This window comes from Acanthopagrus latus, chromosome 4, assembly GCF_904848185.1.
Source record: "Acanthopagrus latus isolate v.2019 chromosome 4, fAcaLat1.1, whole genome shotgun sequence".
Classification (NCBI taxonomy): Eukaryota; Metazoa; Chordata; class Actinopteri; order Spariformes; family Sparidae; genus Acanthopagrus; species Acanthopagrus latus.
Genome location: NC_051042.1, coordinates 20,648,492 through 20,671,356, shown reverse-complemented (window position 1 = coordinate 20,671,356; position 22,865 = coordinate 20,648,492). Strand labels below are relative to the sequence as shown.

The window sequence follows — 22,865 nt, the reverse complement described above, 5'->3', positions numbered from 1 at the left end:
CCTGTAGGTGGTGTACACGAGCTACATACAAGGAATGAATATTTGAGACACTGGTGTGGCTGACATCACATGAGTCTTTTGTTTGCTGTTATACTGAATTTATTTATGGGTGGTGACTATTTGTTTATTGCTACTGTGCAAGTGTAAGTTTTTATCATATCTTAAAAAAAAAAAGTATTGAGCTGTAAGCATACATGTCCCCCCCCTCCCCAAATCTCCATCTTAAATGGTAGAAGTTATATATTAAAACAAAAAATGTGAGTTAAAACAGTTTCTCTTCATAGTTAAAACCAAATTGGACAATCGCAGGTGCCATTTTGATAGCAGCTTTTTAAATAGAGAAGGAAGAACCTCAGAATTATCTTCATGTTAGGTGGTTCAGGTATGAAACCTGTTTCTTTTATTTATATAAACGCACCAGTAATATGCATGGAAACACTAAGGTAGGACAGAAATTAGTCATGTTGAAGACTTTTGACTGCTTTGGATGTAACTTGGGAAGGTAACGTTATCTGTCACCGCTTGTATATACTGGGAATTTTGAAGGCAAGAAAACCTAACTATTTAGGAGGGAAATACGGCGTTCTTCATTGTGTAACGTTGTTTTTCGTTGTATATGTGTTCACAGCTAAATTCGGCATTTCTCCTCACAGTGTTATGTTATATGACTGACAAAATAAACAAAACAAAAAGATTTTTCGTTTTCGAAGCCGTTATAGAACCGATAAACGTGTGTTGCCTAGCAACCACGTTGTTTGGCTAACGGTAATTACGCTCCTCGGACTAGCTAGTTAGCTAGAAGTTAGCTATGAGCTAACCAGACGCCATTAACGGCATGATATGTGGCGTGTTATTTGTGTTTGGACTTTTCTTCACTGGTGTTTGCCATAGAAGACTTTAATACATACACCAAAGGCCATGTTTACAGAGCTGAGTCTTTAAAATAACTCAGTTATGTCAGGTTCACAAAAGGAAATCCGACCGAAGCTTTCAAAATAAAACCCTCTTCAATGCGATTAAGTTGTGATGTTTTACGCAAAGTCTCCCCACTTCCGGTTGTTCACTGGCTATCTGACCGACTTGACGCCCCTCTTCAAAAGCCTTTTTTCCACTCTAATGTGTACGCGCACGCACGCTTTCATTCTAGCTCGCGGAAACACACACACACACACACACACACACACACACACACACACACACACACACACACACACACACTCACTCACTCACTCACTTACTCACTCCTTTCTCTTTTCAAAAGCCCCTTGTGAAGCAGATTGACAGGCTAGAATGAAAATGAGGCGGACGCTCGGTCACGACTTCAGTGCGTACGCGTCCTTTTGAGAAGACCTCTAAACTTGGATCATATCACCATGGGAGCTGTTTGGGCTGCAAGGGACTTTTGTTTGTTTTTGCTCTTGTTAAACAGTCGCCAAAACACAGCGCTTCCAGAGATTCGAGGTGGGACTGTACTGAGTGTGTGTGCATGTGTGTGTGTGTGTGTGTGTTGTGTTTTCCAGTCGTGGAGAGTGCTACTTTTACGCACGCTTTCAGGAGTGCGCTCTTGTCGTTTCCCGAGTGGTGATTTTCACTTTTTCTCTTAGTTTATATATGTGCAGCTTTATACAAATAACTGTTTATGTGGGGAAATCATGTGGTCCTTAATTTTTAAAACAAGTTTTGTTTTTTAACTTATTAATTCCAGGTTAGTTTTCACGGGGTCTTTAAAATTATCTGCTGCAGGCTATAATTTGTATGGAAGTTTTTTTTGTTTTTGTTTTTGTTTTTTTATAACTGTTTTAATTTTTACTGTGTTACTTAAATCTGAGTTCTTTTGCTCACCATCTGTAGTACATTCTTACAAGACATGACACTTGCATATATGTTAAATGTCGTACTATTTGAATCATTAAACTATGGGAATGTGTTTTGGTAATCATGACATATAAGACCCATATGGATTTCAGCAGATCCATGTGCAGAGGGAAGTGATGGCTGTCACATTGATGCTATTTGTCAGACTACCCAAGGCTCATACAAGTGCACGTGTAAAGCAGGCTTTAAAGGAGATGGAAAACACTGTGAAGGTAATATGTCTCCTTTTTGTTGCTGCTGTTTGTTTGTTTCACATTCATATCTGCTCACCAAAACCACGACATTGTCAAAGTATGAGCACAGCGTTTGTATATTTAGCCTCATATTTTGAAAAGGTTGTCTGTTAAACCAAATAACAGTTTGTAATTACCACATGATACATTTCTTTTATCGAGTGTGGCATCTTTTCTAAATTCCTATAATTTTCTCTTTTAAATCTTATTCCTCCATTAAAAAATAGTAATAAATAAAAATTAATTTATAAGCTATATATCCTCCTAATGCATCCCATTTCTTTTTCTTATTGCTAAAGAATAACATTTTACATTGTAACTTTCTGATGAGTAGTTGAACTTTCATATATGTGGTGTTACTTCACAGACATTGATGAATGCGACTTGGAGTATAATGGTGGCTGTGTACATGAGTGCAACAATATACCAGGCAACTACCGCTGCACTTGTTATGATGGATTCAATTTGGCACATGATGGACACAACTGTCTAGGTAAGCTCAGCTTTAGACCTCTCAGTAAATAAGCTTTTATGATAGACGGAGAGCTTGAATCATTGGCTCTGATTATGAAGATTTCATATTTGTGTGGGCTGCATGTGAAGTTTCTCACACTCACTTAGATGTCTTTTCTTGAACCCTAACTTTTCAAATGAAGCCTCATACAAACAGTTTTGGTTTTGTTCATGCAGTATTTGAAAGATTTATAAATATTTATGTCTGAAATTTGATTTGAAAAAAGCTTTATTTTCATGTACAGTGTTTATAAACACTGCAGAATACAGCTGTATTTGATTTAAATAGGTTAAACTTTAATTTGTGAATATAAAACATAGTTTTTCCAGAGTTCAGTACACTGGTAATCAATGCAATTAATCCACTGTCCTGTAGATGTGGATGAATGCAAGTTCAACAATGGTGGGTGCCAACACACTTGTGTCAATACCATGGGCAGCTACGAGTGCCGCTGCAAAGAGGGCTTCTTCCTCAGTGACAACCAGCACACATGCATCCACCGCTCTGTGGGTGAGTGTACAACATGCACACTTTTCTGTAAACAGCATCCATGCCAGTGTCTTCACCTGATATTCAAATTTAAATGTTATTTAAAATGTCTAGAGGAAGTGCAATTTATAAAGCAGTTTATCAGTTTGTCTTATGCATTTGTGTTTGCGAATGCTTGTGTCTGCTAATTGCATTAAGCTGTGTAAAACAGAGAATTAAGTATAACATGTTCTAATATTCACATACAAATCTAGGATTGACGGCACAATAAGGGATGGCAGGTTCAAGCTGGCTCCCATCACTGAGCTTTTATCTGCAGCAGCAACATGCTGTGGGAAAAGGATCTCTATGTCCCTTAGAACAAAATGAGTTAATAACTGCAATACTCAGGTCTACGTGGTCTATGTCACAGATTAGTCTATGCCTTTGTTTCGTCTTCTTGACTGAAGTCAACTTAAATGCAAGTGCTTTCCACTCCATCGGTTCTTGACAATCCTTTTAAATCCTGTGGACCTGTCTACTCAGCTGTGACCATCTATATAAATGGTGCTTCAACTCATCAAATTTTTCAGCTAGAGAGTATTATTTAGTGTGTTGTAGATACTAGCAGAGTTTCTTTTTTACAGGAAATGAACTTTTAATCAACTTTCTATTCCTCTCTGGAGGTGCTTAAGATAAAATAGCGGTCGATGCTTTTGGATTGTGTAAGGCGTGAGAACAATCAGTGTCTTTGAGGATGCCAGACTAATCTCTTAGTATGTGTGCCTTTGTGTGTAGCCGGTCAGTCACTGTAGGAGAGTTTCATTGTGTACCTCTCGCCCTCTTTCTATCCCAGAGGGCCTCAACTGTATGAATAAGGAGCACGGCTGCGCCCACATCTGCAAAGAGACACCCAAAGGGGGTGTGGCCTGTGAGTGTCGTCCAGGGTTCGAGCTGGCCAGGAACCAGAGAGGCTGCATCTGTACGTGCTCAACAGCATGAAGCTGACTTCACACTACACGCCTACCTAAGAGTCACACACACACACAGCTGGCTTTAAACATTGCTCTGATTTAATGTCTCATGGTTGCATGTTGTTGACCCTGTAGTAACTTGTAACCACGGCAACGGAGGCTGCCAGCACACCTGTGAGGACACAGAGAACGGCCCCATATGCAGGTGTCACGTCAGGTACATGCTGCAACCTGACAAGCGGTCGTGTGTAGGTAAGCACACTGTTTGTAGACTGAGCTGTTGCTTGACATGTCACGATGGTGCACTCAAACGTTTGTATGTTGTGCACTAATACTCTCTACATTTCTGTCGTATTTTAATACTCATCCATTTTTAAAACTGCCCTTTAAAAAAATACTGTAATCCTCTTTGAGGGTATAGCCATATCTCATCCTGACCTACCAGCAGTTCAGTTAATTGAAACTCATTTTGTGCAGCTAAACAGATTAAGCTCAGATTAAGGAAAATCATAAATACTTAGAGATCCTTGAGCATTTTACAGCAAATTATATGATATATTTTTTAATGATTTTTTTTTTTGCTGAAAAGATTTGTCAGCCCAAATCAAACGGTGGTGCCAGCTTTGGGTGGCTCTGTTCTAGAAATCCAAATAATTTCAAAGATACCAAATCACACTGAATTTTGGGTAAATTTTAATAAATTGATGCACAAGAGGTCCGTAACATAAATTGGCTCTAATGATGCAGCTATAAAAAATAAAACAACAAGATGTATACTCTTAGATGAGTATATAGGTTATTTTTTACTTTTACTTTTACAGTCTTCTCTTCTACAGTATTATATCAAATGGCATCCCCGGATTTGAAGCCAGATGTCTACGACATCATGTAGCTTAAACAAAGAGTTGAAACAAGCTGATTATGTACATTATGCTCTGAAAGATGCTGATCTGAAAGATGAACAACCTTAACGATACTAAAGGGATGACAAAATGGGAAAACTGGGTGTAAAAACTGATTGTTAAAGTCACATAAATCACAACTGTCCGTCAACGTTAGCTGGCTGTTTTTTACATATAGAATGTATAAACAGAATGATGCTGACACAGGTATTATTTATGTTTTATGGATCTTGTTTTTAATGTAATTTCTGTTCAGAAAATAACAAAAATACATATCAGCTGCAAATTCCAGGAGCAGCTTGGACTTTGTTTATTTACTGTCACAAAGGCGATCTTGATGAAAAGAAAAAAAGAAGAAAACAGAGTAACTGGAAACATCTCTGTGTCAGTTTTCCTGTTGGGCTGTGTGCATTTTTTCTGACAAAGGTTATGAAGGGTAAGGATCAGATATTGAGTAATATCTCTCCCTTCAACAGCAGCAGTGTCTGTGAGGTCCAGGCGTATCACTGTGATGTTGTCTTCAGATTCACTTTGCTGATCTGGTGTGTTATCTGACTCACACCAAGCCACTACAAGCTGAATATCTCAAGAGTAAACATGCATTTGCTTACTGATAGGGACCAACACAAACACCCAGAGCTGTAGTCACGATGCTTGTAAATGTAGTGACTGTGTGTGTCAGTTCTTACTCTATTGATGATTAGTTTTGTGTGTCACAGAACGAGATGAAGCCACCACCGAGTCGTCAGACCACAATGCCACATCCTTCACAGAGGTGGACAAACGAGTGAAACGAAGACTGTTAATGGGTAATAATCTCACTTCTATGTTCACAGGCTGACAGCCCGAATTTGTGTTATAGCTGACAGTGCGCTGCCAGGAACCACTCAGGGAAGAGAACTCATGTCTAGTAAACCAATGCATTCCTTTGACTTTTGAGCAAACTGTGAAATGACCAGGCACTCGCTGTCTCGCCCCGGTTTCCCCCGTGGAAGATATGCATTTGTGACAGTGTGGTACATTTCACATTTTCCTTCCATTTGGGAAGAGCAGAGTGTGAATCTTTTCCTGTATAGCTAGTATTTATCAGTTGTGTGATTTTGGGTCACTCGATACATGTAAAACATTATATCTTTGGCACTTTACCTAGTACAAATCTTGTTTTGTGTTATTAATAATACATGATATTATTGTAAGATTAGATGTACCTAACCTGTGTAGGGGTGTACTCCACATTCATACATTCAGCTGTGCACAATAAAAACTATGCATTAGAGCTGGCCTACTCAGCTACTTTTTTATGACAACTTTTTTCTCTACTTTGGTTAGGGTTAGGGTTAGTCTATTGGAGCAGTCTTAAGATTGAAAAAGAAACATTGAATATAAAAAAGCCCCAGAAAAAAAGCAGCACCTTTTTTTTGTCTTACAAGTTTGTTATCTAGTTGATTCTTGTAAATTCCCTCTGCTGAAACAACCTGGGTTGAAATTGTGTAATGAAAGTGTATTTGTGTGCTCCTCCACCGACATAACTAATAAATTGGGATACTTTGCCTATTAACAACGATGATCAAATCCCACAGGTGGCCTGTTGAATAAGTCTGCATTAGAGCTCTATTCATCTGTGTTTAAAACAGTAACAATCACTGTTTATGCTATCTATATTTTCATGGCCTAAAGTGTTGAAAACAGTTTGGATTTCAAATTCTATTAAAGAAACGGTACATTTATAATATTACATCATTTCTTTAGTCCAGGTGTTTTAAATGCACAGTGTTCATAAAATATGTCACATTGTGGAATAACAACATTTTTCACAAAGCGGAAGGCCATTCACATACATTCACATTGTGTAATTTCAGAAACCTGTGCGGTGAACAATGGGGGGTGCGACTGCACCTGTAAGGACACATCCACAGGTGTGCGCTGCAGCTGCCCTATTGGCTTCACGCTGCAGCCAGATGGAAAAACATGCAAAGGTCAGACTGTCTGTCCACAAAAAAACTCTTCTCATTGAAACAATGATTTATCTCAGTGGAATTGTATAGAAAATCATGTTAAAATGCCGTGATCTCACCTGTCTCCACAGATATTGACGAGTGTGAGCATCACAACGGCGGCTGCGAGCACTTCTGCAGGAACACCATTGGCAGCTTTGAGTGTAACTGCAGAAAAGGCTTCAAGCTGCTGACAGATGAACGCTCTTGTCAAGGTAGGAACGGATCTTGTATTGTTCATTCAAATGCTGCACAGTCAACACTACACTAGCAGACATTTGTGATGTCTTGTGAGGTCAGGCCTGACTTTTAATTTTGTGACTATGAAGTTGCATGATTGAAATTGCAGATAAAAAGTCTGGTATTTCATACCTAACTGATCAGAAAACATTTATTACTTAACCGGGACTTGGGATTGAGCTGTTTTTTTGGTTATATATTGTGTGTTAAATGACCTGTCACTTTGTTTTGTGTGGATTGGTTTTCAGTGACAGGCCTACACTTTTGTTAACCTTTGGATTGCAGTCTATGGTTTTATGCACTCTGTTACGATGCAAATATGGTTACATTTAAAGCGTTTCAGTGAAACACTGCCTTCTTTTAATCTGTTTTTACTCCCTAAAGATAACACTATTTAACCTGATGAAGCACATTGTACACGTCACATTTCACTGATTTGGAAAATTCAGGATCAAATGTGTCTGATGGTGGGAAATCTCTCCCATATGATTTTGCAACTGACTGCCCTGCTATTATGTCATCTGATTCTGATTTCAGATATAGATGAGTGTTTTTTTGAGCGGACATGTGATCACACATGTGTGAACTCCCCTGGTGGTTTTCAGTGTCTGTGCAACAAAGGCTACACCATGTATGGACTGGCCCACTGTGGAGGTGAGTCTAAAGCATACAACAGTGAGAACTTAATAACTGATGTGTTGGAAAAAATGGACCCTGTATTTATAATAATGTGCTTCCCCTTTTCATCTCAGATATAAATGAATGCAGTGTGAACAATGGCGGTTGTGAGCATGGTTGTGAGAACACCATGGGTGGATTTGAGTGCTTTTGCCATCCAGGCTATAAGCTTCACTGGAACAAAAAGGACTGTACTGGTAAGGCGATGCCTCATCTGGCTCATCATGTTGAGTGCCGTTGTCCTTGGAAATTGTGTGACATCCCACGTTTAGGACTCAAATTTGGGGGACAAAAACAGGAGATACTTTGAATTCTGTACTCTTTTTTCTCTTTAATTCTCTGTCACCTGGTTTTCTTGTGCTTGTGTAAAACATCCAAAATGCGACAATGATGTTTTAGGATGTTTTATGTCTCATCTTCATGTGACTAATGTTCCTTGTTACAAACAAAGGTTGTTCCTTATTTTACCTTGGAGTTTTATTGCTGTTTCTATCTAGAGGCTGAGGGTTTGCCAGCTGCAACCCCCCCCTCTAAACCTACCCTGAACTGTAGTAAGCAGGAGGGTGGGGACCGCTGCTTCCTGACCTGCCAGTCCCAAGTTCATATCAGCAGTGGTGAGTTGGTTGTCTATATAACAGGATTTATCTGCTATAATTACCTGATATAATAAGAATCTTTTCAGTGATTGTTTTTAACTATATTTCCATGAGAGAAATAAGGCAGAGGATTTGAGTTTTGTTTACCTTAATCTCATGTTGAGTGTTAAACTTTATTAACACCTGTGCTGTATTGTAAAATCTCTTCATCTGCAGCTTCATCGTCTTTTTATGTGTTCATGTTTTTTTTGTATTCCTCTCATGAAACAAAGCTGTCCTGCACATTGTTAGTAAATAACTTGGTTCTTGCTAACATCACTGACAGCTGTGTCGCTCCTGCATATTTTCCTGTTCTTATTATCCATCAAATGAATAAAAGCATAACAATGTTCACACTGCTCATTCAGAGGTTTAAGTCAGTTTTATCACAGGTTCTGCATATAAAAAGTCCCCAAAAATGTCCAAATCTATATTTAGATTAACTTTAACTGAGCAACAATTTGGCCTTCCTTGGCAAATATTTGTGGCCTCTTTAGTTTGAAAGCCTTCCAGCTGTTTAAAGGACTTTATCAGTCCTCAACAAAACATCTGTTCATTATTTTTATATTTACTCTGACTTTTTTGCACACATCTCCATGGTCAGTAAATGAAATATAGGATTACACCTGTTTTTTGCTGCAAAATGCCATAATTAATATTATAATGAATGGCTGTAACTTGCTAGGAAAAGGTCAAATGCAGACAAAATTCACATGGAAATCTAAAAGGTTCTGAGGTTCTGTCTGAGTTGAGTTTTTTTTTGGACTTTGAATAATCCTGTCTGATTCAGAGGATGTGTGGCACTGGATGCTGACTGCTAGAATAGGTTAGGAAAAACAAAATAAATAGAGGATAGTCAGCTGCCCCAAAAGTTTTTCAAACTCCAATCACACCAAAATGGAACTGCACCAAAACACTAACAAAAAACTAACAGCAGTCATTCAATGAGGCTGTGGCTGCTGGAAGGCTGCAAAGAGTCTTGACTAATCCGGTCAGCTGTTGACTTTACCACTGGTGACCATTTTATACTTGATTTTTGGCCCGCATGTTTGTTTTAAACAATGTAAGGGGTGAAAGGACTTCCACTGAGCTCTGACAAAGCAAAGCAAACAATAATGCTCCTGCTTGTACAGTGAATAATAAGAACTGTGACTTCTACAACATGTTTGATGCAGTCAGTTGACATGATTTGACACACCTCAGTCAAGCATACCATTGTGTTGAGACCCAAACAGCTTGGTGTAGTTCAGGTCAGGTGTCCTTTGATGCCTCACAGCTAAAGCAATATGTCAGTAAGTCAAGTTGTTCTACATCTTGTTGTGTGAACAGCCGTCAGCAACAATCTGCAGGGCGACTCTTCTTGTTCCTACATGCTGCCTGTTTGCTCTCACTAACTTGGCTTTTGTGGCCCTGACTTTTGTCTGCGTTGGTCTGTGTGTCACGGCCTCTTGTGTGTTTTCAGGGACGGAGGATTCCTACACGGTGACCTGTGGAATGCCTCTGCCCTGCCTGGCTGACGCACAAAAGAACAGCAGTGGCTCACATTGCTTAGGCAAGTACAAAACATCACAGATTTACATCTATCTTTCTGCTCTGCCACACAAAAGAGGAACAACTCAGTCTTTTCTTATTTTCAGAGGTAGATAATTTTCTGTTCTTCTGTCCTGTAGGTCCAGAAATTGCCAGTGTCCCGCGCATTAAGACCACAGCCACGTTTAAGTCTGGCACCGCAAAATGCAACTTAAAGCGAAGTCAGGAGAAACTGAAGGAGAGCTTAAACTCAGCAAACTCAGGTACAGAGGTTGCCACACAACAGGCATAACACCGCCTCCAAACACAAGATTTAGATTACAGATAGATGAGGATTAAAATTGCAGCTCCTTCATGTTGCTGGTTAAAGAACATTTTGGGTTTACAGAGAGCTGCCAGCAAATAAAGCCACAACCTTTAGAAGACAAAGCAGACCTGAAGGCTGCTTCAAAGTAAACCAAAAACCAAAGGCAAATGTGAAAGAAATTTGTGGGGAAAGTGATGTGGTTTGGAGTGTCTTGAACGTCTCAGCGTAGCACTTTGTCTGGCAGTGACAGGGGAGGATGTAATTAGCCATAGCATGCCTTTCAGTTGGGTCTGACCTAGCCATCAATCAAACAGGGTTCCGATTGTAGGATTATTTTGCTTCTCTGGAGGGTTTCGGCATGGTCTTTAACATCCCTCACAGTCACTGAAAGGGCACATAATTGTTTCGAATAAAGGAAATTGTCAGCGGGACATAACATCCTTTTTTAAGTCTACATGACAAAAATGATCAAATTAGCTGCATTGGTTTAAGTAGTGTTTTAAAAATGTTTTTCATTCCGTCTATGATTTTCTTTAACAGTTGCGCGATTGTGTGTGTTGTGTTGTGTGTTGTTGGGGGGGATGGTTGTCTCCCATGTCCACAGATAGCAGGTTCCTCTTCACTGAAAACGTCCAGTTCAGCTACGTTAGCCTGCGCTGCACCTCGTCCGGACAGCGGACACGCAGCCGCCACGGCAGGAAGGCCAGCGAGGAGGACGGCTCCTCGATAACAGCTGAGTTTGTGCTGGATGTGAACCTAGAGGAGGTAACAGGTTGGTCTCTCTGCGCTCCCTCTCTGCCTGCCTCACTTGCTGCTCTCCATCTTTCTTTCACTGCTGTCTGTTCATCAAAACATTAAAGTATCTCCTGTTTTGACTTTGCCATGGTCGTTGGCTCTATGCTGGGACTCTTGAGGTGTTTTTGTTTTATTTCCTTGAATGAAGTGGTGTTTAGGTAAGCATGTGAGCATCCAAGCATGAAATTACAATAGGCGTGGGAAATGACATTTTGCTGTGGAAACAGTTGTGGTATCAAGTGCCTCTCTCAGCAGAGAGCTGTGACCTGAACTGTGTGCGCCGACGTTCGGAGAAAAGGCTCAGGAAGACCATCAGGACCTTGAGGAAGTCCATCAACCGGGAACAGTTCCACCTCCACTTTGCCGGGTCTGACTACGAGCTCGGCAAGAGTCTGGGCCAGCCAGCAGAGCTTCCAGGACACTGTGTGGCAGGACAGGTGCTGATGGGCAGGAAATGTGGTGAGTTTGTTTTTGTGTGTTTACTTTTTATGCAATGCAGAAATTAATCTAAACGTCAGGTGATGCCAGGCATCTCCTTTACTGGAAATACTGATGGTTTTCATCTCCCACCGCGCATATCCAGCTGCTTTTGTTAAACCTAACACAAGGCAGCAGTGGCTCTGACTAGGCCTTAAACACACAGTAGACTCATAGTCACGTCTTTAAGCAATTGAAATGGTCCATGCCAGTAAGATATATTTAGACAAGCTGGTTTAATGATTGGATTTGGAGCAGGTGTTGGCCAGATGAGTGCCATATTTGGTTTGCAGACATGCTGTAATGAGCTAGTTGGAGGGGAGAGTGAGCTGAATGGAAGAACAGAGAGACTGTTGTTGGCCCTCCAAGCTGTGAGATCTTCCAGCATCTCCACAGGATAAGAGTGTAACATGAGGGCTCATGGCAGGTCTCCTGGTAGCTTTTGCCTCCCCGTTGGGTTTTATATACAACCTGTGATGGAGAAAATGTTCATTAAATAAGACCGCACACTGTCAGTGTTGGAGGGCTGGAGACTGGCATGTGTTTTCTCTGGCTGTTGGGAGCGTGCGCCCCTAATTTTGGGCCTCACAGTAAGTTTGCTGCCTGCTGCACACTGTCTTAATATCAGTGAGAGGAAACAGGGGCCTGTCTTCTGTTGAGATGTCTAAATATTTAGTCAAATGTTACGCTTTTTGTTCAGTGTATGCACAGGTTTACCAGCGATGTTAAAGATGTTTGACCTGGATATTTAGTTAACCTCACACAGCTCCTCCAGAGTGTTTAAAGTTTTTGTTTTCCATCTTCGGAACCACTCAAGAATAGGGACGATTTAGGGTCTTTGCACTTTAACAAGAGACGAAAACCACAGCTATCCTGTATTTATCCTGAGATAATGTGACATATATCTCTTCGTAACACCATATTTGTAGTAACATCATAATCATTTCTGCTGTTGAGTTGTGCTGACATGATTTAAACCCAATATGGTCGGGCTCATTATTTCTACCTTTCAGTAAAACAGGTCTTAAGCGTGTTTATTCCTTAACTCCCCCGCTACACTTTCAGGTCAACATTAAGCACTCTATTGGCCATGGCAGGGGTGTAGACATGTAATTTGGGAGAGGAGAGGAGGGGAGGCGGAGGGCTGAAAGGCATTCTTCTTAACCTCCAGCTCTTTAAAGGAGCTATATTTTTCCCCTCCTCCCCCAACTCCCACTCTGGCTTAGCTCGGAGTGCAGTTTAGTCCTTTTCAGTTTGCCCACTCCATTGAAAAACCCCATTTGGGGCTTGTTCTCACTGCCTCAGAGGGATGACAACACAGACTCCTGAGCATTTGGAGAAAATATGCTTTCACCTCTCTGAATCCTTAAAAGCATTTCTCCCCTGATTTTGATTCATTTTGGTTAGTAGTTGCATCGATTTATATTCCAGGACATAATTTTTGTTTAAATGAATTGTATCGATGATGTAGTTTATAAATTATATAAGTATTTTGTCGATCAGGTGTTTATTTGTTATGTTGAACTTTTCCAGAATACATATTCATCCAAAAAGTAAAACAAGCGCAACAACGTCAACAATCTTAATGATGCAGTGATACCGTCAATGGTGCGTGTCCACGTCGATTTGACTGTTGTTTGCGTGTTTGTTTTAACATTGAAGATGTTTAGGAAGTGCTGTTGATTCAAGCTGGCAGTTTGAGTGCTGTGTCCCCCCTGCCCCCCAGCTGGGGCCACTTTGCATGACCCCCAGCCACTAAACTGCTAAAGAGAATTGACTTCAGCCACACCATGGGAATCAATTAGCATCAGTTGTTTGGGCCTCCGCTTGATGGGCGCGAGCAGCGATTGGGCCGAGCAGAATGGGGGGATTCAGAAACCTGACCCCTTTTATTGGGTTCAGCTCCTTACCACTGTGATACCGTAGTGTTTTCCTATGTCATCAAGTAGGCAAAGACTGGGGGCTTGAATAGAGGTGAAAGGTCTTTTAAACCTCTTTGGGGCCATCAATTCGAGGACTCTATAGAAGCGTTCTTTGCATTTGAAAGGCTTCAAGGTTTTTTCTGTCTTTCACCCTCACTCTCTCTCCTCTCTCACTGCTTCCCTCTGTCAAATAAAAGCTGTTAGAGGACAATGCAATGATGGCTCCTCATGGTCTTTCAGAATAAACAATAGGTTTCAAAAAATAAACTGCTCTTGAGAGAATTACATTTTCTTTCTTTAGGGGGAAAATCGAACAATTTGCTGAGCCACGTATAATGGATCTACGTTAAAGCTTTTGTGTGTTTGGCTTTTAGAGATAGTGGTTTCTCTGCTTACAGCCTGCTTAAAGGCTACAACTGACTGACAGAGGAGCATTTTGTGCTAAAGGCCTAGGATTTAATTGATTTATTCTTGTGTGAGATCAGCTTCAGTTTTTAAGTTCTAGACAGACGCAGTAATTCCCAAATTAATTACAGGCATCAGTCTGAATGGGTGGAACCAAAGCAAAGTGGCGTGTTGGCCCCCTTTAATCAAGCCTTTGCACTTTTGTGAGATAAGAGGGAAATACTCTCTTTGATTTGCTTCTCTGTTTGCTTTTAAAAGAGGTGAGGGTGCTTATGGTGGTGTTAAAAGTTCCTCCCTGGTGCACAGTGGTGTTGTGTGAATTATAATGTGTCAGATGTGGAGAGGGTAGGTGCTCTTTTGTCTCAATGATTTTGGCTGAATTAGGGTTGGCTTGTGAAAGCATTTCAACAACCTAATAATGGATGTTTAACACATATATGTACCCCTACGCATTTGTTTACAGTATGTGTGTGAGTGTCTTGACTTGTAGCTAAACTAATGTGAAAGACAGCATCATGAAGACCTTTATTTTGCCTGTGCAAGCGGCCGTTTGGAGTCCAGCCAAAACATGACTCTCCTGACTTTGTGAAATAGTGATAATAAATCTAAATTAAGTTATTATTAAAACTAATACAAATCAATCAAACTAGCAACAATTAGCAGTTACCAATAAAAGAGCTACATTTGCCCGTGTTGGATGGTGTGCCTTGTCCACTTGTAGAATCAACTTGTTTCATATTCTCGATTACCAGGCTATTCTTGGTCCGCTTGTATCTTTCTCCTACAACAAACTGTCCCTTAAGTTGAGATCAGTTACAAATTTGCCTGAATCTTATTCTAAATGACTTTGACTTTGACATCTGGCTGTAGATGCCAATTAATGTTTTGATAGTTTATGACAAAGCAATTTGTTGTGTGTCTTTTTTGCCTGCAACCATGTAATTGTGCTGCTGGCTGTCTTGGCCAGGACTCTCTTGAAAAAGAGATGTTTTATCCATATGACTTTTAAATACATACAATTAACATCAACATTAACATTAACAATACATTTGTTATTAAAATGTTAATCCATTCAAAGTAAAAAGTTGACCTTCCCTATATTCTTTGATTTAAATGGGCAAAAAACTACATGTAACATAAATAATGAGCAAGACTGTTTATTTTGATATTAGGCCTAACAATGTTTAGTGGTAAGAATCAGATTAAACAGTAATGAAATGAGAAACAAACTGATAGACATTACTAATAAACACAACAAAGTAGTTTTGTGTTGAAAATGAACTTAGGATTATCAACATGTTTCTAGTTTTAACAGCCTTACTGTATATTACCTGGTTTATATTTTCTCAATTTAGATATAAGCACACAACAATCACTGTATCTTGTGAATATTTATGATTAGTTGTCTCTTACAAGTTGTAGTTCTGGTTACTTGTCTTAAACATCTAAAATAAATTGGCTAGTGTGAAGAGTGTTAATTTTTTGTAGAAGTTTAGAGTTTTTACTGTTTATTGCTACACTGTAATTATATATATTTTTCACAAGTTTTTGATAACCGCATTTGAGGGATCATTGCAAAAAATGTGTGTTCATATATTTGTTCTGTGTTTTTCAGAATATCGTCTGATGAATCAACATCATGATTCTTTTTAACCCTAATATCGGCCCCGGCCCCAAAAATCCAGTATCTGTCGCACTCTAGTGTTTTTTTTATCTGTCTGAGGAAATCTCACAGACATGTAAAGGTTGCCAGATAGAAGACTCCAGATAGCTTGTCAAACATTTTCAGAAGATGCCTCAAATAAAAGCCAAAATAGTATCTTCAACTTTATCATAAAATATAGGTGAATAGGAGACACTTCTACTTCTAAACTGCAGTTACATATTTAAGCAGACCGTGCTGCTTGTAGCAGAGTGTTTAACTCTATCAAGGTCAGCGATACTTACAATGTTCATTAGCATGTCTGTAAAGCTCAGTCAAATCTGTCAACAGATTGATAAATTGTTCCGGCCCGGCTCCTGCCTTTAATGTGTTAAGGATACACTTCATTGTGTTTATCTGTTTCAAGTACCTACACGGTCGTGTTTGATTAAACTTGAGAGGCAGCTGATGAAGTCTGGGTCTTTACTTTAATGGTTGTGTCATGCAGCTGCTGTATTTGTGGTGTAACTCTACGGTGTGGTTAGGACCGTCTGGTTATGTCTAGCCACAGGGCATCCTGTGATATTTGTTGATTCATGTCTGCATTTTACATCGTCTATCTCATCTAGTGTTTGTAGACGCACGACCTCTGACACTGATCTGTCTGCTAAATTAGTGTAAATTACATGTTCAGTCACACCAGACTGTTTTGGGTCTCTTCGCTGTTTGTTTTCAGTCTCTGTGAGGGAAATGATTGATTTCACCAGCTTGAGTAATTACATTTGTTTCAGCTTGATTGCAGATCACAGTGGCCTTTTTGAGAGAATAATAGATACATTTAAGTATCTACAGAACATGATTTTTTTCAAACTCACCACAGCAGTAAAACAAACAATAAGCTCTCACAGTGACAAACATTCACAAGTTTGGCAGCTCCTTTAAGAAACATTGTAGACCCAAGTTACATTTTGCTCTTTGTATAGTGAATGTATTTGTGAGGTTTTCGCTTTAATAATCTTGATTTTAAATTTGTGTCGTTCCCCATCTGTCTTTTAGTGAGTTGCAGTGTTGGGTCTTACTATGATGCAGATCAGGGACGGTGTGTGTTGTGTCCAGCTGGAACATATCAGGATGAGGAGGGACAGACATCTTGTGAGGTCTGTCCTGCACCTGAAGGAAGGGACGTGTCCAAGGTGGTCGGAGCTCGAAACATGTCAGAGTGTGGAGGTAAGACTGTCAAGTCATAATTGTTTCTGTAACTTAAAATCACACAAATGCCTCAAATGGCTTTATGATGTTTACAAAGAAAAACTTTAATAGGGCACAAAAGGCAGTGTGTTAGACAAACCCAGAGTATTATCAGATACAACAAATATGCATGTAGTCCAACTGAATATTCTCATAAGAACCTATGTTTAGCTTGCCTTTATTTAATAGTTGACATTAGAGAAACAAACTGTTAAAACGAGCAAGGAGGGAGACATGCAACTGAGGTCCTCCGTTTCCAATATGTGACGTCCATCTTAGACGAGGCTACAAAGATGTCCCAGCATTTGGATTTTTTTAATAAACAGGTTTGCCTTTATCCATGTCTTTTCGGATGCCATAACAAACACTTAACATCCTTAGTTGTATTTTAACCCATCTATATAAGCTATGTGTATCTATAGAAAAAAACAAAAAAACAACAAAATTATTGACAGAAGTGACAGTTGTGTCAATGTGACTCCCCCTGCTGATTTTGAAATACGATCGTTCATAAATTCAGAGAAGATTTAGCGCTATCATTAAGCTTTGCTCTTATGTTGGTGCCTTGATTCATAAATGTGTTCTTTTTTTGAAGCATTCATTAATTCAAACTAAATTACAAACTCGGGGTCCCGTTACAAAACAGGACATTCCACAGAATAAAGTACATACAGAGGCACAAAGATTTTAAAAGATGAAAACTTTGTTGTTTTTCAGCCTGCCTTTAGCTGTTGTGTGGTTAAATTAATAATTTCCTCTTTTATAAAAAAAATAAAATCCCCCTCCTCCCATTTTTATCAGCTCCCTCAGGCACTTTCATCCTGGAGCCAGGCCTGATCTGTATAAACAACACCAGCTGATGTAACCCAGTCCATATACTGTCACTCTTGAATGAAGATACTGATGTAAAATAAATCCAAATTATGATATCAGTCCTCTTCCTGTAATTTACAGACACACACTATTTAAGGTCACTGGCCCCCCAAATGTGAGAACTGGGCACATCCACTTTTCACCTATCTTAGCTGTAAGTAGTTGTGATGGCTCTTTGTTATCAATCAGTGGTCTGCACAGTTTTTCATTACTGGACTCTGAACAGTTATATCAATAATCATATTCTGAGCACTACAAATATAAATCAAATAAAGAAATAATTAAAGCCATTTGTTTATCAGGTGCTGTCGGGTGGTTTTTTTTGGATAAAGGACAGACCAGATTGTGTGATTCTCCTGTTTCCAGTCAGCTAAACTAAGCTTAGCTAACTAAGCTAGGCTAAGCTAGGCCGCTGCTGGCCGTGGCTTCATCTTTACCATGAGAGAGGCATCAGTCCTCTCTAAGTGTATTTCCCAAAATGTCTAACTCTCCCTTTGACAATCATTGAAAGGTTTTCTTTAATGGTTTGATGATTTAAAAATAAATCTTCAACTTTAGCTTTTATTTCACCCTGTCTGTAATGACAATAGTTTAGATTGTGCAGCCCTTTCAGGAAACAGTATTTACATTGAAAAAGCATACGCCAAAGAGTCAAATCTAGAGCAAATAAACAAAACACAGAAAAAGAAGCGAGGCACAGAAAGACACAAAATGTAGATAACGGTTTTGTGAATATGAGCCACACAGGAAGCGATGGTGCCTCGATAAAGATCTCTACCCTCCAGATGTCCTGCTTTGTGTAAAGTCAAAAAACCCTGAGCTTAGATGTTGAAGATGTATTTGAATTCAAAAGGTGAACTCTTGAAATAAAAGCTGAGGGAGCCACCATGTTTTTGTCTCCTCCTGTGCTGTTATCGGCGTCACTTTAGTGGCTGAATCCCAGATCCCATCTCCTCTGTCAGACTAAACAACAAGCTATCAGCAAACTCCAACTGCACCCAGTTTGTATTCGTCACCTCTGAGTAACACTGTGAGATAAAACACGGCGTCATTTCTTCAACATTTGCTTAAGCTTTGTAACAGGCTCTTATCTTTTCATAGAGTGGGAGAGTAATCCCTTTTATATGTCACATTGAACATAACAAAAAGTACCTTGAAATTAAACTCATCCAGGTGGTGCAGTTTTATAAGAGAGACAAAGTTCAGGAAACTGTTGCTGTGTCCAGCTGTTCACACTCTGTTTCGGTCAAATGCTTGTGTGATTTCAGGTCAGTGTTCCCCCGGTCAGTACTCACATGACGGCTTCATCCCCTGCCTGCCCTGTCCACTGGGAATGTACCAGCCAGAAGTGGGACGCACCTCCTGCTTCCCTTGTGGAGGGAACCTGGTTACTAAGCGCAGTGGTGCTTTTACCTTCCAGGAGTGTGAAACCAAAGGTGTGAACGTGAAAAACTCCAATAACTCCACTGTAGTTTAGTTCGGTATCTCATGCTTTAAAATGAATGGAGGGATCAGAATTTGTGTTTTTGGAGCTGAAAAAGTTCCTGAAAACCTGTCAGACTGAGAGAAAGTGAAACATCCGTACTTGTTTTAGTTAAAAATGTATTTTTTCACTTGACATCAGAATAGTATCATGTGGTTGCTGAGACCATGGCTAGCTCCAGCTCTTTTGGAAGTTAACAGGAATTTTGCCGCCCTCTGCAGCTGTTGTAATGCCTGTACATGTAGGAGCTCAGTCTTCCCTCATTCTAATGATGTATACAAAAGCTCCTTGGATGGTCCGACTGGGGAGTCATTCTTCTGACTGTGGTGTATTAATGTACATCATGTTGGAAAATGGGAGCAACGTGGATGCTGAAAATAAGTTGTTTTGCATTTTATCACTCACTCACAGAGCATTAAAGTTGAGGACTGTTTCCAGTATTTGAGTGACACCTGAGGCTGGGGAAATAATACAACGACAATACTTGACTTTGGTAAAAGTTTCTTACCATCCACCCAGTGTTTGCTTTCATCCCCCATATTGAGCGTCATATGATGTCAGCTCGACCACTTATATACCAACATTTTCCGACATGAGAGATCACGTGAATTTTCCCAGTCGGGACATTTTTTTTCTGATACCACTGTAGGGTCCAATCCCAATCTCCACAGTCACAGACTTCAGTTAGTCCACAAGGGTTTGGGACTGTCCCACTGTTAAATTGTAAATTGCATGAGGACTATTTTGCAGATGTTTTGAGCTCTTTATGGCCACTTTCTGTAAGACTGCATTTCTGCAGACTTTTCCTGAGCGAAAAGTCTCCTCAGACACAGTTTACAACATTGTAACATTTCTATGGCTAAGCCTGTGGTGAATATTAGGAGTATTTCATTATTTACAATCCTCTCTCTGTGCTTGGCCTCTGCAGTCCAGTGCTCTCCAGGACATTACTACAACACCAGCACACACCGCTGCATCCGCTGTCCCACGGGCATGTATCAAGGAGAGATTGGGCAGAATTACTGCATCTCGTGTCCTGGAAACACCACCACCGACTTCGATGGCTCAACTCACATCATGCAATGCAAAAGTATGTTTGTCCGTCCAATTTGGAATTCAGTCCCAGGTATTTCACCTTGATGCACCCAGAACAAAAAAATAAATATTTGACATATCACTTCACAGACCGTCAGTGTGGAGGAGAACTGGGAGATTTTACTGGTTACATTGAGTCTCCCAACTACCCAGGAAACTACCCAGCCAATGTGGAGTGCACCTGGACCATCAACCCACCACCCAAACGCAGGATTCTTATTGTTGTCCCAGAAATTTTTCTGCCCATTGAGGATGAGTGCGGAGACTACTTAGTAATGAGAAAAAGCTGTAAGTGATAACTGTGGATGTGTTTGTACATTTAAGCAAAAATGTTAGGGTGGGATGTTTTGTTAAGGCAGTAGTAGTAAGAGTAAAGGTTTTGATGAGCTTTATCACGTATTTAACTTAACATAACGTGTCATTATCTCATTCATCTTTACTGGGATTACAGCTGATCATGAGTATATATGTTGACAGCTAATCATAGATGCTATCCTGTATGCTCATTTCACAGCTCTCTCCAATTCTGTGACGACCTACGAGACGTGTCAGACATACGAACGTCCCATCGCTTTCACCTCCCGCTCCAAAAGGCTTTGGATACAGTTCAGGTCCAATGAGGGAAACAGTGGGAAAGGCTTCCAGGTCCCATATGTGACATATGATGGTAAGAGGAGGAATGTGAAGTCTTGTGCTGTAACTATGATGCTGCTGCCTTAGTGTGTTATGCTAATTTGGTTTGAGTTGTTGTATAAACGAGCTGTTTATGGCCTTTTTTTTTTTTTAGAGGACTACCAGGAACTGATAGAAGACATAGTCAGAGATGGAAGATTATATGCTTCAGAGAATCACCAGGAAATCCTCAAGGTATGTACTGTATGTACTTACATCTTTATTTAGCGAACAGACAGTTGAGAACGGATGTCAGGAGATGATTAGGGTCAAGCAAGGAAAGTCCCTAAACTAAATTGAGCCACTGGCATTACAATTATATAGTTCCCATCATTGATTGTTCAGATTAGTACTCCAGGATAGCCCCCACTTGTTAAATCCAATTTGCACATAGCGCCCCCTTTTGGACAATTGTGGAAATGCAGGCTGCTCCCATCATGATATTCATGCTCTCCTTTCCATTAATGCAATATGTTTCCTCATCAGGACAAGAAGCTCATGAAGGCATTGTTCGATGTGCTGGCTCACCCACAGAACTTCTTTAACTACACAGCACAAGAATCAAGAGAGATGTTCCCCAAGTCCTTCATCCGCTTCCTGCGCTCCAAAGTCCTGAGATTCCTTCGCCCTTAGGATGGTCCAGTTTACAGCGGATCATTCATGAAAACCTACATTAGATCTGGCTGTAGTATCTGTTTTATCCACTGACCCCTTTGAGAATATCCTGTAGTTTTCTATTTTCACCTGCAGCGATACTAGAGAGGACTACAGCTGATAACACTGACCCTGAAGAGAAAGATGGGAAAATGATCGGCATTGATCCTCACAGCCATTCTCAGACAGGGATCTGGACCTCTTCACTTTGTTTGGACATTTGGAAACATGTTTTATTTAGCCACAGATGCGTGTAATGACTTTATACCCTCTGTAGATTTTAAAGTCACCATCTTAGTATTCAAATCCAAAATGCAAGTCTGTCTGTGTATTTGAGTATCTCTAAATACCACATCAAGACATTTGCTCATAGCATCAAATATGGTAGCTAAACAGATATATACTGATCGTCAGTGATACTGTATATAGAGTGTGTATCTAGTTTTAACATAGGCTACTTTCACAGGTAGAGGTTAATTGACAGCATTACTGCTAAATGTCAGAAGCAAATATAGCACAAATGTTTTCAAACATTAGCACTACTAACTAAAGTAGTGGCACCACAAGAGCAATTATTCTGCAGAATGTTTTGTATATGATGTAAAAAGTTTTAGGTGAAATGCTTAAGTATTGTAGCAGCAACGTATGCTTTTGGCAGTGCAGCATTGCTGCAATAGCTGATGGATCATGTATTTGATGTGTGATCGTGCGCTACTGTTCTGAAAAACCTTGTCATTTTCCCAAAAAGTTACTCCAACAAAAAATTATACCAGTATGAATGGATACAGTGTGTAACCAAAGAAAACTGTTGACTCTGCAGAGACTCTGAGAATTGGAAGACTGAAGTCAGAAAATAAATGAAAAGTCATGTAAAATGGAACTGAGCTATTCACCTGTCTTAGATGACACATGTATGTATATTTTCATGGTTTTGTACATCTAATATGCTGTAAATAAAGATAGGAAACTTAGTTTGTGTTTTATATCTCCTTTCCAAGTATTTTTTTCCCTTACTTTTCTGTGACACAAAACAACTTTTTAACTGTTTCATTCACATATTCTCATATTACACACACACACACACACACACACACACACACACACACACACACGCCGCGCGCGATTGCTGCCCTTTTAGACCAGTTAATGTATACATACTCATTAGCAAGCGTTTATATCCTCTTGGTGTTTCCCGGAACCATAGTTTGGTAATCCGGCTGTTTACAGTGTCGAATATATGGTAGCGATC

At 39.9% G+C, this 22,865-nt stretch overlaps 1 protein-coding gene across 10 annotated transcripts; it reads left to right on the top strand.

Annotated features, from left to right (window-relative positions):
- Nucleotides 1-92: 92 nt before the first annotated feature.
- Nucleotides 93-22,587, top strand: scube2 (signal peptide, CUB domain, EGF-like 2). 10 transcript variants are annotated; one of them, XM_037095449.1, is made up of 24 exons: nucleotides 93-382; nucleotides 1,262-1,461; nucleotides 1,971-2,087; nucleotides 2,476-2,601; nucleotides 2,998-3,132; nucleotides 3,947-4,072; nucleotides 4,200-4,316; nucleotides 5,686-5,775; nucleotides 6,826-6,942; nucleotides 7,053-7,175; nucleotides 7,738-7,854; nucleotides 7,953-8,075; nucleotides 8,376-8,492; nucleotides 9,976-10,065; nucleotides 10,184-10,306; nucleotides 10,955-11,122; nucleotides 11,401-11,604; nucleotides 16,648-16,818; nucleotides 18,981-19,148; nucleotides 20,124-20,285; nucleotides 20,381-20,578; nucleotides 20,805-20,957; nucleotides 21,078-21,157; nucleotides 21,449-22,587. In XM_037095449.1, the coding sequence occupies exons 2-24, from the start codon at nucleotides 1,374-1,376 to the stop codon at nucleotides 21,593-21,595; spliced, it is 3,060 nt and encodes a 1,019-aa protein (XP_036951344.1). In that variant the 5' UTR covers nucleotides 93-382; nucleotides 1,262-1,373; the 3' UTR covers nucleotides 21,596-22,587. The 10 variants fall into 10 exon arrangements, with proteins under 10 accessions (XP_036951344.1, XP_036951343.1, XP_036951334.1 ...); XM_037095448.1 differs by having other exon boundaries at nucleotides 1,262-1,581; nucleotides 1,968-2,087; XM_037095439.1 differs by having other exon boundaries at nucleotides 1,262-1,581; nucleotides 1,968-2,087; nucleotides 5,671-5,775; nucleotides 11,398-11,604.
- The last annotated feature ends 278 nt before the right edge of the window (nucleotides 22,588-22,865 follow it).

Coding starts and splice junctions, on each gene's coding strand:
- scube2 (XM_037095439.1), top strand. CDS start 1,374: ATGGGAGCTGTTTGGGCTGCAAGGGACTTTTGTTTGTTTTTGCTCTTG. Junction 1,582..1,967: donor CTCTTGTCGTTTCCCGAGTG/GTGATTTTCACT, acceptor TATGGATTTCAG/CAGATCCATGTGCAGAGGGA. Junction 10,066..10,183: donor CAGTGGCTCACATTGCTTAG/GCAAGTACAAAA, acceptor TCTGTCCTGTAG/GTCCAGAAATTGCCAGTGTC.